We start from the raw sequence: 13,693 nt of genomic DNA, 5'->3' as shown, positions 1-13,693 counted from the left end.
GGGGATGTTCTTATAGATGGTATATTGGGACGATCATTCACATTATGCTGTAATATCAACCGATTATAGGAAAAAATGTGAATGACCGTCAGTCAAAAAATATACACATATACACATCGCATTTCCATTAAATAATAACAGCTCCTAAAATATTTGCTATTATATTCTCTTCAAAGATAACCATTGATACTTTCCGTATTTTTCTTTTTTGGAGAAAGACGAATGTCTTAAGAATAGTGTTTTTGAAATGGACCGTCTAAAAAATAGCACCTGCAAAGAATTCTCCATCGCTATTCAAGATGGACGTTGATCTCTAAAATACATTCCCTTTTATACAGTGACCTCTGCAATCAGGATACTATTCTCGGCTTAATGGTAAGCGAAAGGGTAATGATGATATGCCGAAAAAAAAAAAAGAGGAGAAACGACATTTTCGGCGATAATGACGAAAGCATTGCCTTTTCTTGTGAGATAGGTAGGTCGGTTTCTTGCACTTGTAGCTCTGAAGAGAAGCGCGACAGACAACTTAGTTCTATTGTCGGTAAAGTAGTAGTTATTGCCCATAAAAGTATCACAATTTGTGTTTTTTTAGATAGAAAAGTATAGCAACCATTCTTGGTGTTAATGAAGACTGTGAAGAACGAGCTTGTATTCCCCACATCCCAAGTGTTTACGGCAGTAAAAAAAACTATACAAATGGCAGATACTTCTTTTAAAAATGCTCAAGCTATCGCGCTACTGTTGTGGTGGGTGGGTAAAAGCGAATTCTCCCTTTTTTTTATGAAAATAATTTCCCAAGGTAATTATATGAGCAAAGTGATTCTGGCAATTATTCTGCATGAGAAATATACCAATGTAATTCGTCTTTTTTCACACTTCTTTCGTAACACCGTGATAATTTGACGCATGAGAGGGGATTACACAGGCCCGTAACTAGGCTAGGGCAACCAGTGCACTGCGCCGGGGCTCCTAACCGAGTGGGCGCCTTAAAAAAAATGTACACTTACGTTTTCATAATAATTACCTTTTCCTTGCCCAAGAAAAAGTCTGCCCCGGGCGCTCATAAACAAACCCTACATTCCTAGTTACATTATAGAATTTTAGTGCATCGTGATTGGCCGGAATGAGTGTTGAACCATTACGTCACTCAGTGAAATTTTTGCTGGTGACATTTAACAATAGATATACTTCATTGTGCTTACATCCGACATCCACAGTTGAAACAATGGTTACAGCACAGGACACGCGTACCGAAGTTGTGTGTTTGATTTCCTCTCAAACCCATCCGCGATTTTTTTCCATCCTTCCATCTTTGCTCTTATTTATTGATTCACTAAAAATGCTTTCATTTTTTTTTTCTGATTTAATCAAATTTGGTTCAGGTGCATCAAGATGACAGTTATAACGGCTCGCGAAACGAGCTCCCAGCGAGGCTGGGCCAGCTGTCAATTCTGAGCGACAACCCGAAGTTGATATGCCCAAGCCAAAATTAGAATTGGTGTTATAAAAATTAAAACTTCTTTGATGTCTAAATTTGAATTTTAGTTAAAATTCACAAAAAAGATAGTTGAAATATTAACTCTTTAAGGGGTCTCACATCTTTTAATGGTATGTCTACTGGAGACCAAAGTTTTTGAGGCTTTTTGACTATTATAAAAAGGTATGAGACCCTGTATAGTTACAGCTGTGAGAACAATGGATCATTTTGATCAGAAAAATCTTAGTATGTATTTTGAAACGATTTTTGATACTCAAAATACACATTTCGATCTTATAGTTACGAACTCATCTGTCTTATTTGATCCTGAAAATGTCCGATCGGGAAAATATAAGCTTAACACTTGAATTTTAAAGGTGTCGGCGCATGGTTGATTACGAATAGTAGAGCAATCAATTCCTGTAATTTGGAAAAAGCGTTACCTTTCTCATGAGACATTTTTTTTCCATAAAGCTTGGAAAAAGGGAAAGTCATTGGTAAGCAAATTGTGTTAACGCAAATTGAAAAAAACAAAAACAACAACAACAAAATTGGTGCAGCGATTTTTTTTCGTACAATATACATACGCCTTAAATTAGTGATAAGACATTATTTTGAAAAAGAAAAACATCAAAAGTCATATTCTTGAATATTATGGTTGAATGATTTTGTATTATTATTTTTCTTTTTGTCTTTAAAAAAGAAAAATTATTTGATCTATTACCTTGTCAAATCAGTTACTATTCCACAAAAGTATCTGATGTACTACAATAGATATGCAAGGAATGGTTTTTTTTTTCCGAGCGACTTATACCGGAGGCTGTTCTTTAGACCGAAACAGCGCTGTGTGTGTGGTTTGCTTTGATAGAGGCTCTACTAAAAGACGCTACAACCCGAAATAAATAAGTCGATGTCAATATTAATCTCTCGATATCAAGTGAACAAGATTTGTTTTTGACAGATTTCAGTGATACTGATCAGTGAGAACGAAACCATTGTTTAACGTTATAGGTCTGAAGGGGGAATTCAACAACAAATGAAATACAAGCGAATAAATCTAATTAGACACTGAAGTAATAATAATTAGGTCTAGTTAACCTATCAATAGTTAATTGTGGTAGTAATGTTAGTTGAATAATAAACTCAATCAATTCGATTCAAAATCGTTGAAGAAGTCGATCACAAACTTCCATTAAAATTTCTCAAATTAACTTGATATATTTGAGAAAAACTTTAAATTAGGTACTTTAGATTATGTTCCTATACATTACATTTTAGCTAACTGACCATAGGTGTTATCGATGCACAATTCACATTAAAATTACGGAGTAACGATTTATAAAAATATTGAAGCTTTTTCTTTTTGGAAAAGTTGACTAATTGAGCATTCTCACCTAAATGGCCATAGCTGAATAATATAAACAAAAGCTTATCTTAAAAACAATATTAAGTCAGTGAGTAGAGGCTTCAGCAATTTCCTAAACGACGTTTATCGTATTGATTGTATGTTTTTATTGTATTGATTTGCAAGAAGTATAGTTGATCTCTTGAAATGTTTTCATTAAATTTTTCGTAATATGAAAATACAAGTTCGATTCAATAAGAACAGAGAGGTAATGATCTCGGTTCTAAATTACGATCGATGCGAGTTTAAGCAGACAAGACCAAAAATCATTGTCGACACTGTGAACTGATGTTATTATATTGGGGAAGCATCAGCTCCCTCCTGTACCATTTATATGCGAAAGACCTAAACGATTTTCCTATAATTTCCAAGTAGCAGTATGATGACTGAAATTAGTTTCGAATTGGTCACTAACCTAAATATAACTGATTTTCCAAAAAAAAAAAAACTAAAAGTTCCAAGCGAAAAATTTAGATAATTCAACGTATTTAATTGATTCTGTGGGCGAAATTGAGGGCTGTCTTAATTTTTTAATCAGTTCCTGTATTCCCAAACAGGATGCATGAAATGAATAAATGAAATTTTTATAGAATCAATATTTCATAGTTACCAATATACTATGTGTGTTATAAGAGTGATTAGAATTTAAAAATATTAAAAATTTGATTAATCGGTTATAAATCTTTAATCAACTAGTTAAACCTTTAAATCGAGATTCCCAACCCCAATAATAATAATAATAATAATAATAAATCAGTTAAGTGAAAATACTAAATAGCAAAAAAATCAGAATCCAGTCTTTTAGTTCAATTGATTTCACCAGCGTTTATTCAGCTTACCCTAAAAGGAAATCTAGAATTCCCCCGAATGTGGAACAAGCAACGAATTATGATTTATGTTATAAATGATTAACCAGTAAAAGATATACCTGCAGTTTTTTTCTGGGTTTCATTCAACCTGTGAAATTACAATTTAAAATAACCTATACAAGAGATACAAGAAATATATTGATTAAAAAAAATCTGTAAACACATGAAATAGAGAAATACTTTTTTTTCATGGAAAGAGATCAAAATCAGAGGATTATTGAAATCAATAGCCAATATCTCAGTAATCTGTACTCGAAATCGCCACACCTCTATTTATGACCTATTAATGCTCCTCCTCCACAACAGACAGGGCAAGCAATTAGAACAGCAACGGTATTTAGTTTGTTATCCAAATTATACGGGAAAATCGCGTGTTTTAGCATTTATTCGAATAACACAAACATGAAACTAAATTGCAGGGTGGGAGTTATATTTACGAAACGATTGGTTTTCGAGGCATTTATTTTGAATAGAAAGTTCGTTATCCCTTTCTGAATAAGTATAGGAGAAGAGAAACCAGAAACATTTCATCTTAAGTCCGTTGACGCCAGGTCTCGGATTTGCACTGCTTTCATCCTGGTGGTTCTTGTACCTGACATGCTTTATCAATAGACCCATGTTATAAAAGATTTTTATGTAGATAGAAATGAAATTAATAAGAACCAAAGGGATATTTATTCTTTTCTTAGCAACAGAACATTCACGGAACGGTATAATAACAACGCCTGCTAATTACATCGTGGCTATTACAAGTTTGAATGTTATCAGTTAAAAAATGGGAGTGGAGGGAAATCCAAGTGAAAAGAAAAAAAAGAGAGCTATACATGATTTGGCAAACGCCCAAATGGAAATAGAAAAAAAAAACTGTTATAAATACTAGTTTTAATTTCCATTTTAGATTATAAGAGAACATCTCGTACCTACTGTATGTTGTAATCCAAGTAGTTCGGGAATTTAATTAAGGTGATATTGTGTCGAATGATACAGTTGTTTTCGTGGTTGTTTCTTATGGGTATTATTCGAATTCGAGTTCTACACGTTATATCAGTGGTTTTCAAACTTTTGACAAACGCGGCTCCCTTGCCCAATTCATGGTTCGTCTGCGAATCCCCAGAATAGTTTAGTTATTGTGGTATTCCCACTTTTTTTTGTCTTATGCAGGGCGATTACTTGATTCAACTTGCTGCACTTTACTGGTGAACCGTTGATTGCAGAGGCATACTTCCAGGTAGAATAACGTGTAATCCGAATAACGTGTAGAACTTAGATACGTAATTCATGTTAGAAGGGGTTGTATAGTTATTAAAATAAAAAAACTAACTTTTTATTCGAACACCCTGTGCCCAAAAAACTCAGTTAAAAACAGTTGTCCTGTCTCTCCTGATGCCAACTAAAAAACCCCACGTTTTAAAGTACGATATTCACCAAGATATTTGAACTCGAAAAACGGACGAAAGTTGGGAAAAAAACAGCACTAAATGCGGGTGAAATTTTTTTCCCGCTGTTTTTCCCCAACTTTCCTCCGATTTGTGAAATCAAATGAAATCACTGAATATTGCACTTATAAACGTGGAAGCTTTTTGGTCGGCCTCAGGAGTTACAGGGCAATAACATTCTAATTGGGTTTTCGAGGACAGGTTGCCAGTATAAAAGTTCATTTTTATATTTTAGTAGCTATACAATCCCCATTGCAACATGAATGGCCTATCTGAGTTCTACACGTTATTTCAGTGGTTTTCAAACTTTTGGCAAACGCGGCTCCCTTGCCCAGTTCGTTTGCGACTCCCCAGAATAGTTTGGGTAGATATTTTCCCGTATAGAAGAACATAAATAGGAATACAAATTAATATCTCCAGCTCACCGCGACGCCCCTAGGAGCTAGTCTCTCAGTTTGATTTTAGTTTTAAGAGTTTCTGTCTAATTTAACCGGACCTTATTAACAGTACATAATTAGAAGTATATGATAATGTTCTTATTTATGAGACATAAATAAGATTTATTTTTTCTTTCCATTCACGTTTGGTATTATTTTAAGAGCATTCGAATATGTGTACTGATCTGACAATATAATCAATAGGCATCAGGTGTTATTTCATATTGTGTTCGTTAACGTTTCTCGAGCTAGGAAGTGAAAAAAGTTAGTAAAAATCAAACTTAATAAAAAGGTCTCATTTTTGTTTTCATTCAATATTTTATGAATGACATGTTTTGAATGGCGGAAGCCCACCTCTCAGCTGAAGCATATTTTCACCCGCGTATGCATTATGTTTCATGTAGTACAATATTTCTCTCTGATCGTGGTGTTTGCGAAGAAGGTTGGACAGATAATAGCTTATTATTTAAATATTTTCGGGATTGATAAACAAACTTCAGTTGAAACAATTAGGGCAAACGTTTTCGAGAATAATGCCTTCTTTTTCTATAACGGAAGCTTATGAAAAAAGATATCCTTAATTTTGTGTCTATAGTGTTGTGCTCGTATAAAAAAGTATTGTCCTTGGTCTCTGCTGGGTAGAAAAGGAGGAGCAAGCAGTCTCTGACCCGTGGTTCCTGACCCAAAGAGCCGGTGACCTGGAGCGAGAACAACCGGAGTGGAACCCTCCGTGATAGACGGACCGATCTTTGGATTTAGATGTAACTATGGTCGTGGTCACTAACCTTAGCTGACTTTCATATTTACAAGAATATTGTGGATTGTATTTCATTGTGTCTTTACTGTCTCGTGTGGTTTACCTCCTTGATGATATTGGGAGCGAGGCAGTCGAAACAATAGATTCACGACGCATCGTATCCCACACACGAATACCCTGTTACAAAAGTTCATCTTGATTTTGGATGAGGTTAGGTTAACTCGTTACTTATGCTTGGTAATTATGGAAGGGGAAACCCAATATATATTTAATTAATTATGAAAAATTGTTAAAATTAATTTTCCGTTTTACAAATACTCCTTGCCTATTTGCACTTGGCGCTGCGATTTTAAAAATGTGTTAATAGTAAACATTTTTTTCTCAATCGCGCGCGTATATTGGTTCTCTCTTGATGTGAATTAAATGGATTAAGTTATAGGAATCATTCTGTGGTTGGCGTAAATATTATGATCTTTAATGGGTGAAGAAAATGTAAAATTTTCTCTTTTGACAAAAATTTAGATATACGTTGTACCTATATATATTATCAATATCGTCCTTGCACGAAATATTCTGTCTTGCGCAGTGAAGCTAAGAGATCTTTTGTAAACGTTTGGAAATACGAGTAAATTACGTATTTTTCGATTTCAACAAAATGTACTGCAGATATTTTTTCTCCTCAACCAGTTTTATACCTTATTCCTATACATATTGACGAAAAAAGATGAGTACACCAATATTGAACACTCATATCAAAACAGATTGACGATGGAACACAACGTTCCACAGGACTAACCAAGCGTTCGAATGCGATAACAGATGCTTGTTCCAGTCCCACGAGAAAAATCATATTTTCTCTCTCATAAATTTGATAGAAAAAAAAATCTCAGTAAAATGACTTAGTTTCGTGGAATGATTCGTGTTTTTTGATGAAATTTTCACCATGACAAGAAGCAGGAATGAGTCAATTGATAGGATGAAACAAAAATTGAAAGTTAAAAAAACCTCTTCAACTGAAAACATACACAGAGATTTACAAATAATTTCCAGGTAACTGAACTTCATTGCTGTTTTCTCAGAAACGTATTATAAGTTATTAAAGCAGTTAAAAAATGAGCTTTTCTGATGTATGATTATAAGATACCTAGAAAGCAATTTCAGTTTCCATGAAAGAGCAAAATAGCACAAATAACATGCCGAAGATTTACGAATGGTTTGTTGTAGCAAAACCAGATCAGTACATGATTTTTTTTTTCAGTTTTATGAAAAACAATAATTTTAGTACAAGTATTTCCTGTCCATAGAAAACAATGACTTCAAAATCCCTTTAACATCTGAAAAAAAAAAGCCCTTCGTAACAATGGATTTGAATCAGCCATGTTCGTTCGCTATTCACCCACGAATGATACTTATCCGAAATGATTCCAGTGTCCTAACAAGTTCGTATACTGTTCTACTACCTCTAATTGGTATCTTCGGTTGCATCGCGAATCGCTATTTTACTGTATATCTTCAAAATTCTTTACTTCCTGTGTGTGAACTAAACAATGACAAGACGCAAATTGTATGGTGTGTTGTCAAGAAACAAGGCATTAATGAAAAATTTCCGGATTGTTTTAGCGACACATTATTTTCTTCACAATGGAAGTCTTCGAAATATGCAACGTTTTGATAATTTGATGTTCTCAAAAACGTAATTTTAATAAATTTCTCTAGAGACACTACAATTGCAAGAGTCTTGTTGTTTGCTTTTAAAGCGTAAGATGGATGCATAATCTTGAGAAGATGGAGTTCTTTAAGAAAAAAATTGGTACATCGTTCATCTTTTGCTCTGACGATGATTCATTAGAATCGAATTTCGACCATGTCTCTATTATTAACGTCATAACGATGTCATTTTGTTGTTATTAAAATATCGATCGAAAAGCATACTATCATCGACAAAGTCATTGTTTGTTTGATTGTTACTGTGCCGTCATTCATGTACTTGTGCAAAGGTTCCTTCGGATGTGAACGTTTTTAAAGACAAGATTGATATTGACCGCATCAACTCTTCAGAATAGGATAGTTATAAATACGTCTAATCATCCACCTCTTTTTTTAATGATAACTATAACTACATGAAAAATAAAAAATGAAGGGTAGTAAACATTTTTATGTTTCTCATCTGCATGAAAAATGATTATAAAAAATAGTAGATGTTATCCTTTCTACATATTACATATGCATGCAGCAAGCAGATGCTTTCACCGGAAACGGAAACACTGAAACGTGACCAGGGAGATGGCTGAAAAAGATCATGATGGAGGAGATTCTCATCATGTAGCAGGTGCAAATACTGGACAAAAACCAGACAAGGGGTTGTTTAAGTTGTCTGGATACTCTGCCAAGACATCATTTTTGTTTCTGACATTTTCGTAGTTCATTATCAGCTTTGGTAGGCGAATCTTCAACATTTTTATTCTGCCTATGTTGGAGTACTTGATCATATACATGACGCGGTTGTTGAATCATGTTACAGAGCCTTCTGAATAACAGTCTTGAAATTTATAGCTTCAACGCGTTGTTCATATGGGTGATGGAACTTTAAAATTTAGTTCTCAGATAATTTACCTACGGTGTAACTCTTGCACAAAGTTAACGTTAAAGAGGGCGCAATTTCATTTAACTGATCTTTATTAAAGTAAATTTTGGATAATATCGCGCTAAAATGTCTTCTGTAGATCGCAATTGGTTAATATTTTGGCAGGGATTGATTTTAGGAACTGTTTTAAATTTTTTTTAAACTATGTAGGCTTTATTCCGATTCTCAGCAAGTGCAAACTAAGGGGTGTATGGAAAAGTGTTCTTTCGAAAAATAAACTTTGCAAAATCACTGGGCTTGTCAATGCTTAAATAAGAGGCCTTAAATGAGGCGAGATATCTCGTCAATGCCGCTTAGAGAATTAACAGAAATAAATTTGTAACATAACAGGCTGACGCGTTTGCTATTGAGGTATATAATTTTATACAGAAGTATGGGGATTGGGGAATATAATGGTTCATCAGAAGCAAAAAAATTTTTTTGAAGAGTAAGAAAGAATTAGAATATAGAAATAAAATTAAGAAGACACTAGTTTATTTTACCATTCGAGTACCACTATTCTATGCCCATTACAAATTGTTTTATGGTTAGGGCATGGGATCCTGAAATATTTGAGTGCGTAGGGGCGTAAGATACCATAAATATATTCCTGTTTGTATTCTCTTTAAGATGATTCCATGAGAATTTTGCAATGAAACTATCATTTCTGTGATTTGAGCATTTTTTTTTTACCTAAATGACTTTCTTCACTCTTGTTAAACAATTGTAAGAATGCTTCGTATAAAAATAAAAACGAAATCAAAGCACAAATTTCACGAATTTTCAAAATTTAAATCATAAAATTGAATTCCCATACAAGAAGTGTTTATTTCTTAAAACTACATTTCTGAATCTCTACTTAGTAAAAGCAAATGGACCTTCGGTAATATTTTTTTCGCATTTTTCTCCCCCCTTTGACACTCAAACAAGCCCGTGGACTTTCATGAGCTCAAAGTTCAACTCATAAACATCATGACTGAATACCCGCAAGGCCGGTTCATGTCAAGTTCCCCCCCCCTTTTTTTTTCTTATGTGATCATGTCTCACGGGGAAGAATTCCATGGGATACGATTGTGACTGAAGCAACAGCAAAAGTAGTACCAGATTAACGTTACCAGCCCCTAGGGTTAGAAATCCGAGGAGAATGAGGAAAAATGAATAATACCTATAATGTCCCGCGAATATTTAATGAAGGTAGACTGAATACTTTACACGTGATGATCTCTTTTTATGCATAAGACAACATCTTGGACGACAACAGTTTACATCGCGAAATAAACGAGTTGCTGGATCCACGTATCCATATGATTTGGTCACGTAAAACTTGTTTCGACTGACTCTCTAGAATTAATTTTTCCAGTGTAAAACGATGCGTGTATGTGTGTTTGCAACTCGTGTTTATCTGGTTTCAGAGCTCAAAAAGAAGTTGAGTAAAAAAATCCTTAACCTATAAAACCGATAGAAATACTTTTATCACAAAAATGAACTAAAAGTGTATTTTTTCCATAATGATGGAACACTTGAGAAAAATACTTTTGAAAAGAGTACTTTTCTTGGAAAAGTATTTTTACACGAATTTCACTTGCACGTAAAAGGCCCAAATACTCAGACCGATGCGAACAATTCACGATGCAACAAACTCATTATTTTGCTTGTGTTTACATTCTGTCTGGTTTACAATTTTATATTTTTCATTTATATAATCATCGACATTGAATTCAAAAAACAAAAAAAATAAATAAATTTTCTATATAAACTCCATGCACAACATATAATTCCTATTTTCTTTTATTTATTCTCATTTTAGGATGTAGTCCATGATGGAAAATTATTTCTAACATATTTGTGACGGCAGTCCTTCCAGATTTGCAGTATGGACGAGCGTTATAGACGGCTACACTACGACCCTGCTGTCATGGGGAACCCATACTGGTCGCAGCCCTCGTCCAAACAGGCAATGAGTGGCGGTCGTATCAAAAAACAGATCTCTGCCATCCCAAAAAAGAAGAACAAGGATGCTTCAGCGAAACCTTCATTATTCGACGTTCCGAACTATCATAAGCAGTATAGGGATAAATATGGTTCTGTTTCAGCCCACTCTACAAGTGCTATTTACGGTGCACTTCGAGCGCCCCATTGTCATGCAATGTACAGTACATCGGATATGTGGTACGCATCTGTACGCAGTCTAAACAGCCGGCCTAGAGACATCGTCTATCCCCCCGATGCCTACGACTGGAGGGAACCTGTATTTGAAGAGATTCCGAGAGAAGGTACGATATTATTATGTAAAGCACGTACAGGGTGTCTATTTGAAAGTGAACAATTTAAAAATGGTTGTGATAAAAAGAAGGGGGAGGGGGCATTTGCTAAGTTTTTATAAGGTGAAAATTTCACAGGAAAGAAAACGGATTACAAATTTTGGCGATAGATATTGCTCCAGTCATAAGGGTATAGATTAGGGATACCATCCGTCCTCTTTTAGGAGGGCACGTCCTCCTTTTTGGTGTCATTTCAAGCGTCTTCCTATGTTTTAGAAAATTCGTCCTTTTGTCCTCCTTTTGAGGTTTCTGGAATCATTTTCTTTTTTTTCCAGGGGAATATTTTTTCCACTCTGAAACATGTATCACTTTATTAGCATGAGTGTTTGCGTATGTGTCCCCCCCCCCACACACACACAATTTTATACGCTTTGACCAACGCCCTCGAAATTCCCAGACGAATTGCTTCCGAGCAGGGCAGATGCTATCCTAACCATGACCCAGCTTGCCTCACGATAACATGAAAAAGACAGTCGGAAAAACCACTCTGGAAGAAGAAAATCGCGACATCCATTTTGAGAATACCATTGTTTGCTCACTAACAGTAGATGTCGTGTACTGAAGTGGGGAGGGGTTAACTATTACATTCAGAAATAAAGGAAATAGGATGCAAACAACACTCAATGCTGATTCTTCTGGCAAAAAAACAACTTTTCCAAAAAACTTCTGAGGGTATAGAAAGAAAACCCTCTCCTTGGTCCAGGCGAAGTAATAAAACTGACCAGACGGTGGATACAATTCATTAAAAGCAAGGGGAGAGGGATGTTTTTTTGTTTGCTCCAACTCAGGATGTCTGTGCTAGGCATATGTCAGAATGTCAAGACGTTTAAGTCCAAGGCTATTGCATAATTTTTTGGCCGTCATAATTTTACTCCCCTTTCAGCCTGGTCTAAAATTCTGAAAAAAAAATTAACCAATGGACAGTAACATTAAATAAGCTTGACAACTGTAGGAGCGACATATTACTTTTTTGCAGATTATGACAGTTATATCTCACAAACATCTACTATGTCATTAATATTTATTCCTCTCTTTGTTAACAACTTATCGGGTGAGTTCGAATAACTTTTTTCATAACTAAACAGCCGGATTATACGGAAATGCTATATGCATTTGCAAATTTTGACCTTTTTCAGTGAAGCTTCAGTGAATCTTTTTTAAAAAGGATTTGTCACGCCCTGACGTACTTCAGTGATAATTTAAATTTTTCACCGCTATTTTCATGATTAATAATATATGCATCTACTTTTTAACTCAAGATTAATTAGATTGAAAACTTGAAGGTTAGTTAATGATTGCAAACATAACGAGATAAATATGGCATTAATGCGATAAAGATGTGGAGGTCAGGTAGTTATAGGCAATGTACATGCATATGTTATGGAAAATGTGATAAATCAGTAATTATGCATATTAACCAGCGATTATGCATAACCACCAATCGTTTTGGTAAGTTTGATGCATTTTTCCGCATTTATCATTTTTACCGGCAATTATGGATAATTCCCGATTGAAGTTGATAAGTATGAAATATGATAAATATGGAAGAAATCATACGGAAATATCAGTTAAGTTCAACCAATTATCAGTTTCCCGCGTAAGTGAGAAGTGCACTACATATATTTTGCCATAAAAACTAAATCAAGTAAAAATAAGTGTTATGAGAATAAAAACTTATAAATTATATTGTCAGCATTGTATAATGCTTTCTTCACATTTATCAACATTTTTAAATATAAGAAACATCACTGATCGAATCCATCATCCTAGACTGAAATTTGAGCACAATTTATTGACAATTTATCATATTTACCAATACGAGCTGGGGATTACGCATGATCACCGGTAAATGTGAAAAACAAAATTTTATAAACTTACAAAAATGGTTGCCAACTATGCATAATAGCCGGTGATTATGCAGAATAATCGGATTTATTAAATTTCCGTAACATATATAGCGGTTCTCTTTTGGTTGGGAAAAATTATTGTGGTGGTGTGTTTTTTTTTTGTTGGCAGAAATGTAGCGCCATCTGTTGTGAAAATTGGGGGAAATGACATCATCAAAAGTGCGAATGCAGGCGTCCTCCTTTCTCAGTTTTCGAACGTGGTAACCCTAGTCTAGATATTTTCGCCATTTGCAGGAACTGCATGACGTTGTCGCCTAACGAAATTCGCAGATACATGCGGCGATATTTCAACCTGAATGGCTACACATGTATTACGGATGTAATGTTCCAATTCGCAATAGTTTAAGGATTTTGGTAGCAGACCTGGTCTTCTAAGTGACTCCACATGAAGCGCTCTATAATGCTACTATATAAAATGTCTCTACAGATAACGAGAAATTACATGTGCAGTGCCATCTGTT

General features: G+C 34.7%; 1 protein-coding gene and 1 long non-coding RNA gene across 2 annotated transcripts in view; one reads left to right on the top strand and one right to left on the bottom strand.

The window, feature by feature from the left end:
• Positions 1-13,288, bottom strand: part of LOC149080179 (uncharacterized) — a 44,761-nt gene extending 31,473 nt beyond the window's left edge. Inside the window, exon 1 of the long non-coding RNA XR_016193541.1 lies at positions 13,204-13,288. This is a non-coding gene — a long non-coding RNA (uncharacterized LOC149080179). The remainder of the gene's footprint in view (positions 1-13,203) is intronic.
• LOC149080178 (uncharacterized) overlaps positions 1-13,693 on the top strand; it is a 95,687-nt gene that overhangs the window by 47,503 nt on the left and 34,491 nt on the right. The window contains exon 2 of the mRNA XM_089239213.1: positions 10,812-11,277. Coding sequence (XP_089095339.1) covers positions 10,878-11,277 — 400 coding nt within the window. The 5' untranslated portion in view covers positions 10,812-10,877. The remainder of the gene's footprint in view (positions 1-10,811; positions 11,278-13,693) is intronic.

This window comes from Pholcus phalangioides, unplaced genomic scaffold (assembly GCF_987345545.1).
Source record: "Pholcus phalangioides strain wild (caught in Gottingen) unplaced genomic scaffold, Ppha-v1.0 ptg000011l_1, whole genome shotgun sequence".
Taxonomy (NCBI): Eukaryota; Metazoa; Arthropoda; class Arachnida; order Araneae; family Pholcidae; genus Pholcus; species Pholcus phalangioides.
Note: the sequence above shows the minus strand (reverse complement) of the source record. Positions and strands in the feature narration are given on the sequence as shown.